A 16,974-nucleotide genomic window follows, 5' to 3' on the forward strand; every position below is an offset into this window, starting at 1 on the left:
TGCAATAAGTACAATTATACAGACAAACAATTGGTTTTAACGCACAAACCCCAAATATATAGCCCTGCACCTTGGGGCATGAACAGAGTGGTGTTCTTTGGGCCCCCTGAGTCCAAAGGAAAAAGTGAGGGGAAAACCTGTGGTGAGAGTGCTGTTGCAGTCTGGTCAAGAGCGGTGATTGCAGTCCAGTTGAGGGTGGTGGTCTCAGTCTGGTTGAGAGCGGTGAGCTGCAGTCTTCCTCTGGATCCCACGAGTGGTAAAAAGGTTCCAAAACTCCAAGTTTATATATTCTCCAGTTCAGGCAGGAATGCTCAGTCCTCCCCTCAGAGCGGGGAATTCCATAAAAGGGTATGAGGACAGGAACATCTTCCTATCTTGCAGGCCTCTACTGCTAACTATTTGTGGGAAATGGCATGGAAGGCTATAGAATACACAGTTTTGGGTTACACCCACACCATGATGAACTGGTCTCAGCTGTCCTAACTAGGACATAGGCAAACTTCTGTACACTGGTTACTATTCACACAACAAACAACAGAGAAAGCTTCCTAACTCTGCAGTACCGTCAGGTAAGGTGCCCGTGGGTAAGTTGGACTTCAGTTTCCAACATCATTCAACTTTTTAGCCTTTCTGAGGAGACACCACTAAGCCACATTATTGACCTCCAGACATCTAGATCAGAAGTGAAGGAGAAAGAGATATAATTCTCACAGGTGGTATAAGCTAGGTCCTTAAACCTTTAGGGAAGTGAAATATATTCCACTAAGCAAGGCAGAGAAAGAAAAATACCTCCTGTTTTTTCTTATGTGAGGAATTACAAAAGCACCGGCCTTGTGTTCCACTAGATGCCAGCTCCAAAGCATCCAAAGACACCACTGATCTAAGCAAAATGAAACAAATCTCTTCATCTAGCTCCAGCTCTTCTTTACAAGTACTTCTCTAAAATTATGCTCATCATGTGGACTCATCACACTCTGCATCCTCAGGAAGACCTACTGACTGTGGAGTTTGTAGAATTAGCCCCGTCTTATCTTTTCAGTAACACCGAGAAGAGTTGTTGCCTAAAGCTCCTAAAGCACATCCCTATCTCATCTCTGAAAAAACTGACCACTTCGGAAGCCAAAAGTAAACCTGCTCCTCATCCAGACATTAAATAAAAATTACCCTAAACAAAAACTGATAGTTTATTGAAGTTTTAAGCATGTGCAACTAAAATGTGATAACTCATTGAAATTAACTAAATTCCTCTCAATTAGTTTGGTAAGTCAAAGTAAATCCTGTACCTTGAGCTGAAAAGCCGCTTTCTGTATTTTCAAATTTGTATTCAACTTTAAAAAAAAGCAGACATGACAGCAACTCCTCTGTTCTAAGCTCTAAGCTTTTCTTCATTCAGACTCCCCCAAACTGAGCAAGAGGCATATGCCACAAAAGAATGTGTAGAAACACTTCTATATTATACAAGCAAGAAGCTATACGTAATCGCTATGGATGTGCTTTCCCAGCTACGCCCTTGGAACCAAGCTCTTCTCAGCAGTGTCTAATGACCAAAGCTCCTCCTCACATGCAGGGAGTAGTTCCTAAAAATTTTGGTATTAAATAAGTCACTGAAAATGCTGCATTTTCAGAATATGTTTCATTCCAAGCAATTAAAAAGGGGAAGAGGAGGGCCACAGCTTCAGCTTACTGCTGACCTGGTAGCTAAGTCAATTTACGATTTACAAAGTTCATTTACACTACCAACTGAAAGTATCAATCTTACTGAAATTAAATGAAGGCTGCTAATTCTGAAAAAATTACGGTTCGTTAGGGCTTAAGGTGAACCATACAAGAAAAAAGGCTATTTCAACACCGAACAAGTTGCCCATCAGAGAATTTGAAACAGTTTATCCGGAGCGGTAGTTCCCTCCGCCCGAGTTTGCTGTGTCCGGGCATAGTGTCCCCACGCTTACTGCTTACTGCTCGCTGCCTCCAGCCTGCCGCGGGCCACCCACTCTCCCTCCTGCTCTGCCCACAGCTCCCGGGACACCGCCCCGCACCCGCGGGCCGCCGGGCGGGGCCGAGCCCCGCCAGGGAGGGGGCGCGGGGGCCGCTCCCGGCAGCTCGCCGCCACGCCGGGTTCCCTCGGTTCCCGCAGCCCTCCCTCGCCTGCCTCCGCCCCTGTCCAGCGGCTGCCACAGCTGCCGGGGCCGCTGCGCCTCTGCTGTGCCCAGTGCTGAGCGAGCGGGCGGGACGGGACGGGACACAGGGACACGCACGACGGGACGGGACAGGACGGGCGGCACGGACAGGGACGGGCGGTCGCCCGGCGCCAGGTGAGCGCTGCTCGGCTCGCGGGGCTCCCCGAGGGCGAGGAGGGACCGCAGCCCGGCGGGCTGCGGGGATGGGAGTCGCCCCGAGCCGGGCGGAGGTGAGCGGCTCTCCGGAGCCGGGCGCCAGAGGTTCCCTGGGGCTGGGCTTTTCCGCCGACCGTGCCCGGGACGAGCGGGGTGATGGCGGAGGGTCCGCCCGGGGCGGCGTGGCGGGCGGGAGGGAGGGAGGCAGACCGAGCAAGTCGGATGGCTCCGACCTCCGCCAGCGCAGACCCGCGGCTGCCGCTTAGTCACATGCCGTCTCCCGGAGTGGCACTTGCGGGTGTTCGCCGGGCCGAGGGAAGCGCGGCCCGGGGGTCCGTGGAGGGAGGGCAGGGGCGAGCGCTGCGGGGCCGTTGTGACTCGCGCGGGGCCGGTGCGGGGCCGAGAGAGCCCGTCCGGAGTCCGTGCTGAGGGCACCACGCAGGTAACATTTCTCCGTGCTGCCGGTGGGGAGGTTTCCATCATCTTTCCAGTCGTCTTTTAAGCGCTTAATCAGCGGCGAGAAATTTTCAGTAGCGTGTTTAAATTGGCCTAGAAAGTAAATGATTTTGACGGACGCGTCAGTAGGGTTTGAATGTGGTTTACGAAAGAACCGGGGCAGCGTCCCGTTGGGGACTGTTTTGCTCGGCTGGGTCGGGGTTTGCTCTCACACGCGTTGTCTGTGGGAACGAGTGCAGAGAATATACTCAGCTTAAAAGTTTTTTCTGCTTCTTTCACATGCTTTCTGCAAGGAAACCTACATCCCTGAAAGTAAGATGTCTTCAGAGTCACCTTTTGTGCACAATAATTATTCCGAGGAGTTTATTTGTCTGGGGTTTTGTCACCTCTGCTGGCTAAGTGTATCAGAAGCATCCTTTTTCGACTGAGTTTATGTTTGCTTTGCAAGTGTATACATTTTGTCATTCGTGGGTAGTACTTATAACAGCACTGAACTCTTGCTTTTACTGTGTTACTATCTTGCATTGATTTATGTGGAAATGTAGAAGAAATGCTTGTAAACTAGTTCAAGGTATGCTTATCCAGCAAATTAAATGTGTGATTGTACAGGCCCAGGCTGGGTTTGACTTGTATGAAATCACAGAGTCAGTAAGGTTGGAAGGAACCATTGTGGGTCATCTGGTCCAATCTCCCTGCTTAAGTCAGTTATAGTAATGCTGAAAGTGTGATAGAATGAGCTTCAACATGAACCAAAATAGAGTTTATAACCTCTAACATGCAGATCTAAGTGTTATTCAATCCCAAAGCAAATTAGTTGGGTCTTCAGCTCTGTCACATGTGCTGAAAAAATAAAGCTGGTATTATGTGTCCCTACTCAGGACACGTTTCTCCTTTTTGCTTGCATAGGCTAACAGTGAGCACCATCACTAGATGAGAGCTGCGCAAGTTGATATTCCTGCTCTTAAGCTTTAAAGTTTAAGGTTATGCCTGAGCTGGAAAGCATACTCCTGTAACTGTTTCCATGGGGGAAACAAGTGGGATTTGTTCCTCTGATGGGTGACCAGTGATGTGTTTGTGGGATTAAACTAAAGAACAGAAAACATGTCTTTGCTTAGAAGGATCTGCAAGCACTTGTCTTCACCGTGGAAGCACACTTACAACTTAATGATGAAAGCAACCTCCAAAGCTAAATGCTTTGAAAGAGGGTGTAGGAAAGAAAGTGCATGTAAACAAACTTGCTTAGATACAAATTTGAGCCACAAAATTTTCTACTTTACTCTGTAAGATAGTATTATGTTATGTCTGCTGTGGCAGTCAGACACCAAGTGAACTAATGTTATTGATATCTTTATTAATATTACTTTAGCAGCTTAAGGTAATTCTGTAGATCAAGTGGAAGTTGTGAGCATGTTTTTTTTCTTCAATGCCTTCCAAATTTAATGTTAAACTCTATTTCTAATACATCAGAATAATACAGAAACTGGCTCAAATTACGGCCAGCTGGAGAGAGATAAAGGACTAAATTCCCATTCTCAAGTTAATTACTCAATTTATATGGGTTTTGTGCTGTGAATGCTTTTAGTCAGGTGTTCCACTGATAACTGCAGAGAGTTGGCAGATTGTGAAAGTTTTGGACTTCATGAGAGAATAACTCTTCTTACATTTGGACAATTTTTAGTTCTTATTATGTAACGTGATCAGTGGCCTTGGCAAACAGAGTATAGGTTTAAAACTGATCACTACACTTGAGTTTGGAATTTTGTGTTTTCAGTGGAACACTAGATTAGATTATTTGAAGGCCAAAATAAGGGTAGCTCATACAATTAATCTTGTAGACTTCAGCATGAATAAGGTATTTGGCCTGAACTGTTAGCTTTCTGATAAATGGCAAGTTTAGTAGTGCTTTTGTATCTAGGTTCAGTTAAAAGCTTTACTCTTTTCCAGATGCATGGATTTAGAGAATATTCATTTGCTGGTGGGTGCTACTCATCTTATGAACATAAAAAGAGTGAATCATTTCATTAGATAGGTTCTCAGAATTATGAGTATCTTATTCTTTCCAGTCATGAATTGCTGAAGTTACAATTTGGAAAGGATCTATAATTGTTCTATGAAAAGGATAGGCTTGTGTAACTATATGTTAATTAATAGGACTCAATTATTTGGGAGTCTTGCATTCCTTTTGTGTTCAAATTTCAAATACCTTTGAAATTTATTGTTGTTCAGGATGGAAAAACGATCCTTTGTAGCTGACATTATATCAAAGACAAAAAAAATGGATCTCAAGCTCCTCCCTGCATGATTTATCTTCAGCTATGAGCTGAACATTTTGTGTACCACAGGTGAGTGTTACTTACATCAGCTTCAGGACAGTTTTATTGCAGGTATTACGTAGTGGAACTGATACAAGATTTTAGAAGTGTGTCTGGCAGTTCAAGTCCCAGACTCGGCATTTTCTGGTTTTATCTATTTTTATTCTCTGCACTTTTGTCAATGAGCACTGTAGCCCAGAAATATAATTATTGTTTGACACAACAGCTGCTTTTCAGCTAGTGCCTTATAAAAACAGTGACTTTTTTCTTCCCTTCTAGGTCTTCTTCTGCTGGCTTATCATCTCATAAGTGTTCTTATCATCTCATAGAAAAAACACAGTTCGTAACATGATTAACTTATTTTTGTTTAAAAGAAAACCGTACAATGTCAGTTATACTAGGTGGAGCAGTATACAGAAAAGAAATAGTTTATAAAGTTCTCCAGTCTACTTAAAATATTTTTTCACTCTTTAGAATGTAGAGAAAATTACTAGAATTTATCACATTTTTGTTTTCTGAAATTTGCATGAGTACCTCAAGTGATGCCTTAGTTACCAAAAAAGAACAGCCACTCACAAATTAAGCACTGAGTATGTTCTCATTTATACTGTTCCTTAAAGGAATCTTTGAGGAGTTAAGATCTCAGAGATCCATCAGTAGGTTTGCCAGAAGTTGTCATGTTTGACAAGATGTGACACATTTAGAAATGGTAGAAATAGTAAGACAATGAGTAATGTGAGTATGCTCATTATAGAGATGTTATCGTGCACACACAGCAAAACTCAATGTCTTTTTACTGATGCTTTTAGTGTTTTAAATCTTCTCATTGTAAGTCTCTTTCTTTAGAGAAAAAATTACTGTGTCCCTCTGCCTGAATTTATTAGATATCTGGGCATGCTTGACTGTGAATGTTGCCAAATTCCATGTTTAATTTCCAAGTTCCCAACCAGACTTTGAGTATCTTTCTTTCTTTTGCACCAAATTAATTATGGACATAAACTGATTGAATGCTTTTCTGATGGACTTCATGTTTTGAAGTGACTTTTTTCCATCATTACTTATTCATAGCATAGGCCAAGTATTCATATAACTTGAATTAAAAATGCTTTCCCTTTTTCATCCTTATCTGTGTTTCAGCAAGTCAGCATGTGGTTTATTTCTAAGAAGGCTAATTAGTTTTTTTTGTAGAGGTGGTGATGATGAAAAAAGCCATGTGGAGTGTAGTTGTACAAAGTACATTTTTTGAGCTGATGTGATTGTGGGGGCTACACACAGAAATGGTTCTAGTTTAAATAAATTTTTCTGAAATTGGTTTGAAGTCATCTACTCACCTGTGTGATGACTTTCAAGTGTTTGAGAATGTTTATTGACTAACTTGTTTCATTTGTAGTAGTCTAATGTGGGCTCCAGTCAGAAATCTGACCTCCTTTCTTTCCCTAACAATTGATTATGGGGTTTGTCCTGGCAGTGGTACCATCTCCCGTTCCCTTACATGGACTTATATTGACCCTAAGAAGGAGGAGTGCTAAAGGAGGATCAGAATGCTGTTCTGGCACAACCCTGTTTACTAGAATGTCTTAATAGAGGTCCCCTAGATATTTACTCCATGGCACTGAAGTGTCAAAGTGACTATATTTCCTTAGACCGTGTAGGGTAGCAATGCCATATCCCAAAACAGAGTTGTAGCAGGACTTTGGAAGGTGCTTGCTTCAGTGCACACATCTTTCCAAACTGATGGGTTTTATTTCTTCAGTACAAACTATTAGTTTTGGTCAGTGGGCTGTTGACTGAAAGAGTCTGCCAGGTTGTTTAAAAGAAAAAAAAAACTAACCAGAAACCTCCACTAAATATTGTGCTTCTGAGCTTCAAGAGAAATTTTAACAGCTCCAAGTGCAAGATCCAAGAGATCTGTTAAGTCCATAAAGTGAGGCCTAGGATGAAATCACAATATAATTTCTTTTTTAGGGTGTTGCTGTTCAAGCCAAGGGAGCATGGAAAGGAGAGTGGAGATGAGTGAGCAGAAACCACTATTTACTTTTTCTTTTCCCCCACTTACAGTAAGATGAAACTTTCAGAACTCATTTTTGAAAAGTAGGAAAATTGAAAGCATGAGCTGGACAGTCTTCTTTCTGGCATGCCTGGCCCTGCTTGATTTTCACAGCCTGCTTACATTACTCACCTATTTGAATATTTGAGCTTTAGGAAAGTCTTTGTCCTTCCCTCTTTATCTCTGCAGCAAATTCAAGTCCTGTAACTGAATATAAAGGCTTTCCAAAACTTTTTGTCTGCTTTTTTTTTATGCTTATACCTTTGTACACCCTTTCTCATGGCTTTACATGGCTCAAGGTGCATGTCTAGTGTTCCTTTAATCTTATTTGATGCACCTGTAATGTGGTCTTTGTTGTATTTGGAGTCTTCTACACTGCAGAACACGTTTTGTGGTTTCCTCCTCCATTAAACCAATATACCTTTAAACCCTAAGTATTATTAATGAAAATGTAAACAACCTGAAGTTGAAATAACCAGACTTGTGACAAACATAACTACTTTTATTACATCTCTGCTTCTCACACATCACCTTGTAAACTCTTTGAAGTGGAAACCTGCTGAGGTGTTGTCACTGAAGGGCTTTTTAGTTTGCTCTGGAAGATTTAATGGAGTGTGGGCTCTCGAGGGAATATACAGCACAGACAAGGATTTCCTGGATAGTGTAAAACTTTTGTAAGAGCTAGAGAGAGGCCTCTTGTTCATCTGCCAGGTGGCAATTGCATATGAAGAGGTGAAACGTTTCCAATGTGGATGAGAGGGAACAAAAACTTGCTTGTTATTGTCCCCTGTTCCATTTTTGCACTACATATGACACAAGTTGCTGTACAACAGAATTAAGTACCAAAAGTGCTTTGTTTTGGCACTGATGTCCATGATGGAGAGCCATCCCATAGCATACCACACTCCTGAATTCACTTACGCAGACCTTAGTGATTAAATTTGCACTTTTACATGAATCTAAGGGGAGATCTGAGTTGGACTGAAGGCAGACCTTGGCTTGCACAGCTTGATAGTTGCAAAATAAAATATATTAAAAGGTCTTTCTGATGCCACTATCCTGCAGCATTGAAAGACTAAACAAAAGAATGGATTTCTCAGAGGGTTCTTCCTCCTGTTTAGTTCTATTAAGAAATGGACCACTGAGCCATGAGTTTTGCAGGTGACTGATGTCTGTAGCTAAGTGGCTTGTTGCTCTCTGTAAGCCAACTTATTAAAAAGTAAAATATTTACTATCTTTGAAAACAGTAAAGATTTATGTCAGGAGGACATCTTTGGAAGGTCCTTGAGCACATTACCATTACAGTCTTAGAAAAAACTGATGTTCTACATAAAGTGACTATATGTAGAACACATATGTATGCCTGTTTTTACAGCCGTGATTAACACTGGAGAAAATTAATGAAAATCAAGCTATTATCAGACAGTAATAATCCTAATAATGCTGTCTTCTGGAAAAACACATACCCACCCCCCCCCAGAACAACATTTTAAAATCAATGGTGCTGCTTCTGCTGTTAAGTCAGTGAACACTGTGTGTGCCAAGATTCACAGTGACATAAGACTTTCCAACATAAGCGTCCTCCCTATTACATCTCGGTTGCTTCAGCCAAAATTTAAAAATAACATACGAACTTTACTGCATTTTGGTTCCAGTCTGGAAAATATAAAGGGTTGATGGAAGAAGTCTACAGTCTTACATTTTTGGAAGTAACTAAAGACATCAAAAAGTTCTCATACCTGGGCAGTATGATTTGTTTCTCTTACTCTTTTTAGCCTTCTGTCTCCTGGTATAGGTTTGAATAAGGCAGACTGTTACAGAACAGTGGTCAGAAGCTTACCATTCATTATTACCCTCCTCCTCAGCAGTAGCTTCTATACATTTGGGAAATATTTTTATTGAAATCCAAAATTTTTATAGAGGATAACTACAGAAGACAGAATGAAGCACAGACACTATGACTGAAATAAGTGTGACCTGAACAAAGGAGTTTGAAGTGCAGCAGCAGACAGCATGATTAGAAGTAAATGAATGATTGCTTTGGGTCATAAGTTTCTGTAACCAACAATTTACGCATTGGTAGTGAGAACCTGCTCTGACTAAAACTTGGCATAACAGCTTATTAAATGTTAAAGACTGACAGTAATTAGATATTTTCAACAGGAATTGTGAAATTTACATGTATTTTTCAAAAAGTGGTTTAACAAAATACACTACGGAACACAACAGCTGTATTTATGTTTTGCACTTTCTTTGGCTTCAATCATATAGAAAATATATCTGATGTAATACAAGGCAAGCAGTTACTGAAGGTAAGTCCTATATGTCTTGATATGTCACCTATAGGTACACACTTGGAAAGCAGTAAAGTAAAATAGCATGGCATAAGCTAATTAGTATTAATGATAAGAATACAGACTCCTTTTTATACCATCTTCCTGTCTTTGCTTCCACTAAATGCTTTAATTTCTAGAGAATGTGATATTGATGCAGAACTGCATCATGTGTAACACAACATACAAAATAACCATCTAATTTTTAAAACTATATGTGTTCATTTGTTTTAAGAAAAGTTCTGTCAATTCTAGTTTGACTTTCAACTTAATAAGATGGTATGAAACGTTGTGAAACCCGGGTGCTAATACTATAAGATTGTGATTGGTCAAAATAGAGCACTCTTCATGGAGAACAAACAAGAGAGGGCAGATTTATGCTTGAGCCTTTATTTTCTCAATTTCCATCTTTTCTGCTGCCCATAAAGAAATGTTTTATATTCTTGTCTACTTCGGACACTTAGCTCTTTGTAAATAAAAGTGACTTCTTGTAAGTGAGAAAGTAAAGACAGCCTGTTACATCTTTACCTGTAGTCTGTGCATAGAATTCTTTCCCACTCTTGGGTGGCTCAGTAACTTGTACTTGATTAGATTTGCTTGATTTACAAGTGAAAATTTTTCATCCAACTGCAAAAACTATGCATATTCATGCTCCCTGAGTCATCTGTTATAAAGAACAATAAAAGTGTTCATTTGAACAAATGAGCAAAATGAATAACAAATGCAAAGAATCACTTATGCCCAATTCTCAACTATATATTTGCAGTTACATTACTGTTTAGGATCATCAAGAGTAAAGCTTTAGGATTCTAATACAGAGAAAGACTTAAGTTTAAGAGGAACATAGTGGCTATGGTGAAGTCATATTTTATATCTTGGTGTATTTTTCCTTTAAAAAAATCTATCAAAGCATCTTTTTCTTTAGTAATGGCTAAACAGCATTGTTGCAAAAAGAAAGGAATACCAATGTTTTTTTCCCAACTCTTTTAATTGTATATTTTATCCAGACTTGGAACAGTCTTGAGCTAGTGTAAATGTACAAAGTCTTGCAAAAAGTCAGTTGAGCTGTGACCATGTCAGTATTTCACTTTATACATTTACTCAGTTTCCTGCTATCTGGATTTTATTGCTTTCCCTGTGATATCAATCTTCATTCATAGCTTCGAATAGTTTCAAAGTTCTTAATGTGACTGTGTTCAGTCAACAAGAAGCTCGCATCTGTCCCCACTTGTCTTTGCTTGGGCCCATCTCAGGAAGTGAGAACAAAAAAAGTGGTCAAAAAACCCAGATGAAATAAAACCCTAAATGTACAGAAAGTATTTATTACGTTCTTCCATTTAAACACTGGACAAATATTAGCAAAGCTCACTCCGGAAGAGTTAGAGTAAGGTCCATTCAAACTCCTAAGGACTACATAGTGCTCAGGCAGAACTGGAGTCAGAACAAGGAATTGCTTGGCTCCTGTCCTCAAATTTAGACTGCTGTAATGCAGTTGTTATTTCTGGTGGATGGGACACTAACATTATTGCCCAATGAGATCTACCAGACCAAATAGAAGGCATGCTTGATGGTTCAGGAATAAACCTTTGTCTTGTCAGCTCATTTCATGTGTATGTGTTTGCAGAACTGAGGCTTAAGGAGAAAACTAAATGCAGGGAATATAGGAGCATTCCAAATCAGTATCATATGTGACACAAAGCAAGCAGTTTGCCTCAGTACTTGCTGGCATCAGTGGCTAAACTTGTGGAACTCCATCCCATTCACATTTCAACTCTTGATGTCAACGTAGTAGAGACAAGGTATGCTGGAATTTTTGTTTGTTTTCGTTTCTAAATACATTACTGTGGATAGATGGTTTAGTGTACAAAGGAAGAGATTTCCCCATAACATGGAAGAATAGATGCACAGCTTGGTTTTGCTTGGAAGTGACCTAATTTGAGACTAGAATGGGAAGCGTGAGTAAGCAGAGAAAGGAAACATGGCTTTTGGATGAGTATCTCTTTTAACCCTAGAAAATTATATTGTAGATGCACAATCTGTGAAGTTGACAGATGTATTTAAGCATGACAGTCATCATTATAAGGCTCTTAGAATAATTAATGTAATTGTGCTACTTCATTTGCTGACTGAACAACTTTATTAATATATGATTTTTAGGCATTCAGAGAAACAAGCTGAAGACAGATTTGAACATGTTTCCTGTGGATCTTTAGAAAGCTAGCCTGCCTTTGACATTTCATGCTTTTTTTACTTGTTTTTGTTTCATTTTGATCTGTTCCTGCATGGGATTGTGTGTATTAGCTATGACCACTGTTTTAGCATACAACTTATTTTCTGTCAGTTTTAGTATGTTTGATTTTTGTGGAAGCAGTATTGTAATCATCCAGATCAGTGTTTTTTAATGCAATCTGTATTACCTTTTTTTTGCTATGTAATACAATGTAATTATTTGAAACACTGGCAACAATGTTGCAGTGCTCTTAATTTTTGAGAAGCCTTTGCTTTATGCATCCTATGCTACATTGTTACATGTGTATAATTTATTGCATGTACATTTAATCAGTTTCCAAAATATCAATCACCTAGCAACTTCACTGTTTCTTAGTTTATTCCTCTAGCACTTCTCTTGCAGACTTCAGCCCATAACAATCATTTTATATCAACAAATATTTAAATTTGTGTGAATACTTGCAAAAAAACCCCAAAACATTTTAGCCCTAACCTTAACACAAATTTACAGCTCCTGAAAGGGTTCACCATTTACAGTGCCTGAACCTACTGCAGCCTGATACAACATGTACAGAAGCACAGTGCAGTTTGGGAGCAGGAGGATTGCTAACCAGTACACTCATACATGCACCAGACTTGTGATTGCAAAATTAAACTTCTGGTGTCGTGCAGAATGCTCTGTTCTACCATAAAGCTGATATATTAAAGATAGTCAATATGTAAAGGTTACTGCTGTGCCTTTGTTTCAAGAATCAATTACAGAGGCACTTGCAACTATGTATCTCTAAACCTTTTTATGTAAAAATTAATGCATGCAGAGAGCACCAGAATGTTTACTTAATGTTTTTCAGTGTGCAAAATATTCAGATATATCTTTTTTGAAAAGATCTTTAAAAAAATGTGTCATTTCATAGAGCATTATCTCTCATAATAGGAGGCACATTCTTTTTCCAACACCATGTCCTGTTGCTCCCAGTAGACAACCATCACCAGGAAGAAATGTGGGCAAACCAGGTGTTCATGGTATTCTCCATGATCTTGCTACCCACAGTGATTTGTGGCATTTTTTTTTTTTCAGTAGCTTCTTGTCTTGAGAAAGACATGAGGATTGGGAATCAAAGTCTTGCTTCTTCCTTAGGAGTTCACAGTGCTTCTGTTAAAATGTCACATGGGAGTCCCCTTCATGTGGGTAGGGGACTGAAGAGATGTTTTCTTACATTCTTGATGAGGTTAACGAAGCTTTTGGATAAGCTCTCCATGCTTGCTCTGCCAGGTTTTGGTTGGGTTTGTTCGTTTTGGGTTTTGTGTGTTTGTTTTGTTTGTGTGTATATCTTCCTTCTGCTGTGCCTTTTACAACCAGACGTGTCTATCTGGTATTGACCTTTTTAGCCACCAGTGTACTTGTAACAAACGTGGGTAGAGCCCTCCACAAATCTTCGTTCGTGAAGCCCAGCCATGATATCTCTTGGAGGTTTTGTTTGTTTGTTTTTCAAATGTTGAAAGTCTTATTTGTGCAAGAAATCGTGCTCTGATGTATTTGTGAGTCTTTGGAGAATTAGAGCTCAAATGAGGTTTTTTGGGTTTATTTTTGTTTTTCCTTTCAGCAAACAGCTCTTTCTTTCTTAGTGTCTTGGCAATATACAGAGTATTTGTGCATCTCTGTACAATATATGACCAATAGTATAACACGGTTGAAAAGATTTATACTCTTATGTTGGAAACATAATTTTTCATAATGTCCACATACCTACACTTTTTCTAGTAATTTTGGTTTATTTATTTATTTGTTTTCTTCTAGAATGGTTGTCTGGGGAAAACAGCACTGCTGTGTTGGCAGAATACAGGACATTTTCTTGAGATTCAGGATTTTTCAAGCAGTCCTTTTACTTCAGTTGTTCCTGGCTACAGCAGGCAAAGGTAAGAGAATTTTTTCCTGATTTGTCTAGTGTTGGTATTCCAAATAAGTCACATTCATCTTGATGAATAGGACTTTTGAATGTATTTAGAACAGGAAAGTTTTTGCCCTCTTGAAATGATGAGGAAAAACTGTCACTAACAAGAAATGAACCAACTGATGCTTAGCATTTTAGATGCTTTTTCTGTTTTCATAAAAACTCATTGGTAGTAACCTCTTTTAGGTTATGGATGAGGAGACAGCTAAAACACAATATGTCATAACAAGACAAATGATTTTCTTGCCATTTTTTTAAACTGCAAGTGTTCCTATTTTCCAAACATATTGTTAAATCTTTTACACTGTTCTTACAAAAACACCACAAAATTCTTTGAGCTTCACTCTATTTAGGGTCTGTATGAGCATAGAACATCTGCATTCTCTTGATCTGAATATGGCTAAGGAGAAGGTAGTAAGGTCCAAAACATGTAACAGAAATGACACATTTGAACTTGGCAATTTATGCTCTTTCTATAACAGTAAACGAAAAATAACTTTATAAGGTTCTTGTACAAATTGGATAACTTTTGTAATGCTTTTGTGTGAGGTAAAGTAGAATAAAGTGAGGTAAAGTAATTTGTAAAGAGGTAAGGTGAGGTAAAGTAATTTCTGTTTTCTCATGGCTATTCTGTAAACTGATGGTTAGTCTGTCACTACTCTGGACCTCAACTGATAGAGATAACAGTGCTTGTCATTCATAAAGTTTCTGTATATCAATAGTGTGTAATACATTTATCATGTTAGTAATATGCTCGAGGTATTAAAAAATTGGAAGTGTTTTTTGCCACGTACTTAATGCTGGTTTCAGAAGCTGCTTTCTGTGTCATGGCATGTTTTTACTTTAGAAGGTCAGAGCTTCTTTCAGTTCAAATTTACTGCTATTTTTTTTAATTTAGATGTGCCTGCTTAACAACATTGTACAAGCAATGAGATTCCATAGGTTTAGTGACTAGACAAATTCTGATTCTAATTCTCCAAATATAGTAATTTTCATAAAATGATTTTATTGAGAGAGAATCTGACATTCAGGTGATAAAACTGCTACTAAGATGTAGAGGTTTTAACGTCTTGTGCTTCAAGTAGTGAAAAGGACAGAGCTGCTCAGCAGGTGGACAGATGTCATAGAAGAGTTCTGACGAAGCAAGCAAAGAGGGACTTTGTTTTTCACGTCTGTACCACTTGCAAATGTCAGAAATCCTTCAAGAAAAGCTAGACAGACACAAGGGCATATTTATGGTTTCATCCTATTTTATTGGGGTTTTTTTGTTTTAGGCTGTTAGTACTGTCAGCAGCATCTCTACTCAGTTCTGACATCTGAGGTGCCAAAGTATGTGTGTTCTCCAAAAAATATGAAAAGAGAAGAACTGCTTGTGTTTTTTCTGATGCCTAGGACACTGGAAAACATGGCATAGTTTATCCTCAGATAAACAAATACAACTGTGAATAAAAAGAAGGGAGGAAATTAATTTTGAGGAAACAGTTCTTAGCTTCAGAGTTCCAAACGTTAAGCAGAATGAAGTGACCCCCATGTAGAAAGTTTAGAGTTTTAAACTTTTTATAAAGAACATTTATGAGGTCTAGATGGAATATATTGGTATACAAGATTCTTTTGACGTCATTTTAATGGACTGTGGCAAGCCAAATGTGTTACAGGTGGCAAACACTTGCAAGGAAGTTAATGACTGTTGTTACTGGTTAAAAGCCAGATTGTGCAGACACATAAACTTGTTACTATACTTTTTCATTAGAATACTTGACTGTATTAATGCTCAACTATACTGACACAGTGGTTATGTAATATAAGGAAAATAACACTGGTTCTCATGTACTGAGAGGATTTGCTCCTGTATGTGTAATTCTTCCTATCTATGATTGGCTATCTCTTGTAAAGACATCAATTGTCACCATCTAAAAATGTTTGAAAAAAAGAAAGATATTGCATTTTTTGTTTGTTTTCATTCTCAGAAAGTTTATTTTAAACATTTGGAAGTATGCACATGTGTTTTAGGATTTCTTTTAGGGCTTAAGAGAATATACTTATTAAGTGGATGCTTTTATTTCTAGTGAGGTTAAAAACCCCAACTTTTGCATCTGTTAGAGTTAAATACAGGAATAAGGAAAAATTTTCATGTTTAAAAGGGCTTATGTGCCCAAATACAGCAAATGACACTGAAAAATCGGCCCACAATTACTATTACATGGAGTTTCTTTCACTCCAAATTGTCATTTCCCCCACACACACAGTAATTTTACTTACTCTAGAGATGTTTGGAGCGTTCTTCCTACTATACTACCTTTTTTGTGCTGTGGTGATAAGGGTGTGTTCATGGATACTTTTCTGTATTGTCTGGACCCAAGGAAACTAATTATAAGTCAGGAATGCCACAGTATGAGCACAGCCAGTTCCAGCTCCCCAGTTCTGTGGTCAAGGGTGGGACACAGCCCACAAGTACTATTACTAGAGAAAATAAGTGATGATTAACAGAACTTAAAAGACTTTAATGTGAAGTTGTCTCCTACTTACATGGCATGCACCCACATATCAGAGACTTAGCCAAGATAATCCTGATAATAAACTTCTAGCATAATGCTGTACTGCACATATTCCACTTGGAACAGCAAAGTGCATTTTCTGACTATGGTTATGATTTCCTTTGTGCTTTTTCGGCATTCTTTGGGTAGATAAAGCATGTGAAATTTTCCAAGCCTTTCTTATAACATTTCAGATAGTATTGGTATTTATTCTCTTAACTTTGGCACCACTTTTTGGAACTTTTTTTTATAACTGTTTAGAGTAAAGTGGGCCAGCCTTTCCAGTTTCCAGAAGGTTAGACCTCTCTATGTAAATGCTTTTGCTACTTTAAATTAATTCTTCAGTCCTTGCATATTGATCAAGAGCAGTCTTTTTTAATTATATAAAGCAGACCAGAAGAATCATCACCAGATTGTTGTCATTTTGCATAATTTCTGTTGGCTACCTGCCTTAAGACTGTTTTCATCTGCAAGTGTATGCCCACTCTGCCTCCCTTGACAACTTTGATGTGTCAGTTCCCCTAAATAATGTAATAGGATTTAGCAGCCCTTTAATTCACTATTGGCACATCAACACTAATTTAACATTTAACATGAAATCAAGCCTCTCTCACCATTTTCTCACTTCCAAAGTAAAGTCTGATGATGATACTTCAAGTTTTGGTTAATATTTTTGCTCAGAAATAGTTTTCCAGTCTGTCAGTTTGGATAGTTAACAGTGACTTCAGGTTTTGAAGCTGTGTCAGGAAACCAGTCACTTTGGCCATGTCTGCATGCT

General features: G+C 39.0%; 1 protein-coding gene across 6 annotated transcripts in view; it reads left to right on the plus strand.

Annotated features, from left to right (window-relative positions):
• The first annotated feature begins 2,285 nt into the window (after positions 1–2,285).
• ADGRG2 (adhesion G protein-coupled receptor G2) overlaps positions 2,286–16,974 on the plus strand; it is a 63,067-nt gene continuing 48,378 nt past the window's right edge. For 3 of the 6 annotated variants that reach the window (XM_018084292.3, XM_029964804.1, XM_029964805.1), the window contains exons 1-2: positions 2,346–2,407; positions 13,509–13,627. In XM_018084292.3, coding sequence (XP_017939781.2) covers positions 13,510–13,627 — 118 coding nt within the window. In that variant the 5' untranslated portion in view covers positions 2,346–2,407; position 13,509. Of the gene's footprint in view, positions 2,313–2,345; positions 2,408–2,719; positions 2,776–5,015; positions 5,132–7,066; positions 7,115–13,508; positions 13,628–16,974 lie in introns of those variants that run through there. The other 3 variants (XM_029964801.1, XM_029964803.1, XM_029964802.1) reach the window with 3 other exon arrangements.

Source organism: Manacus vitellinus, unplaced genomic scaffold (genome assembly GCF_001715985.3).
Source record: "Manacus vitellinus isolate BGI_N305 unplaced genomic scaffold, ASM171598v3 scaffold_7_pilon, whole genome shotgun sequence".
NCBI classification, from domain to species: Eukaryota; Metazoa; Chordata; class Aves; order Passeriformes; family Pipridae; genus Manacus; species Manacus vitellinus.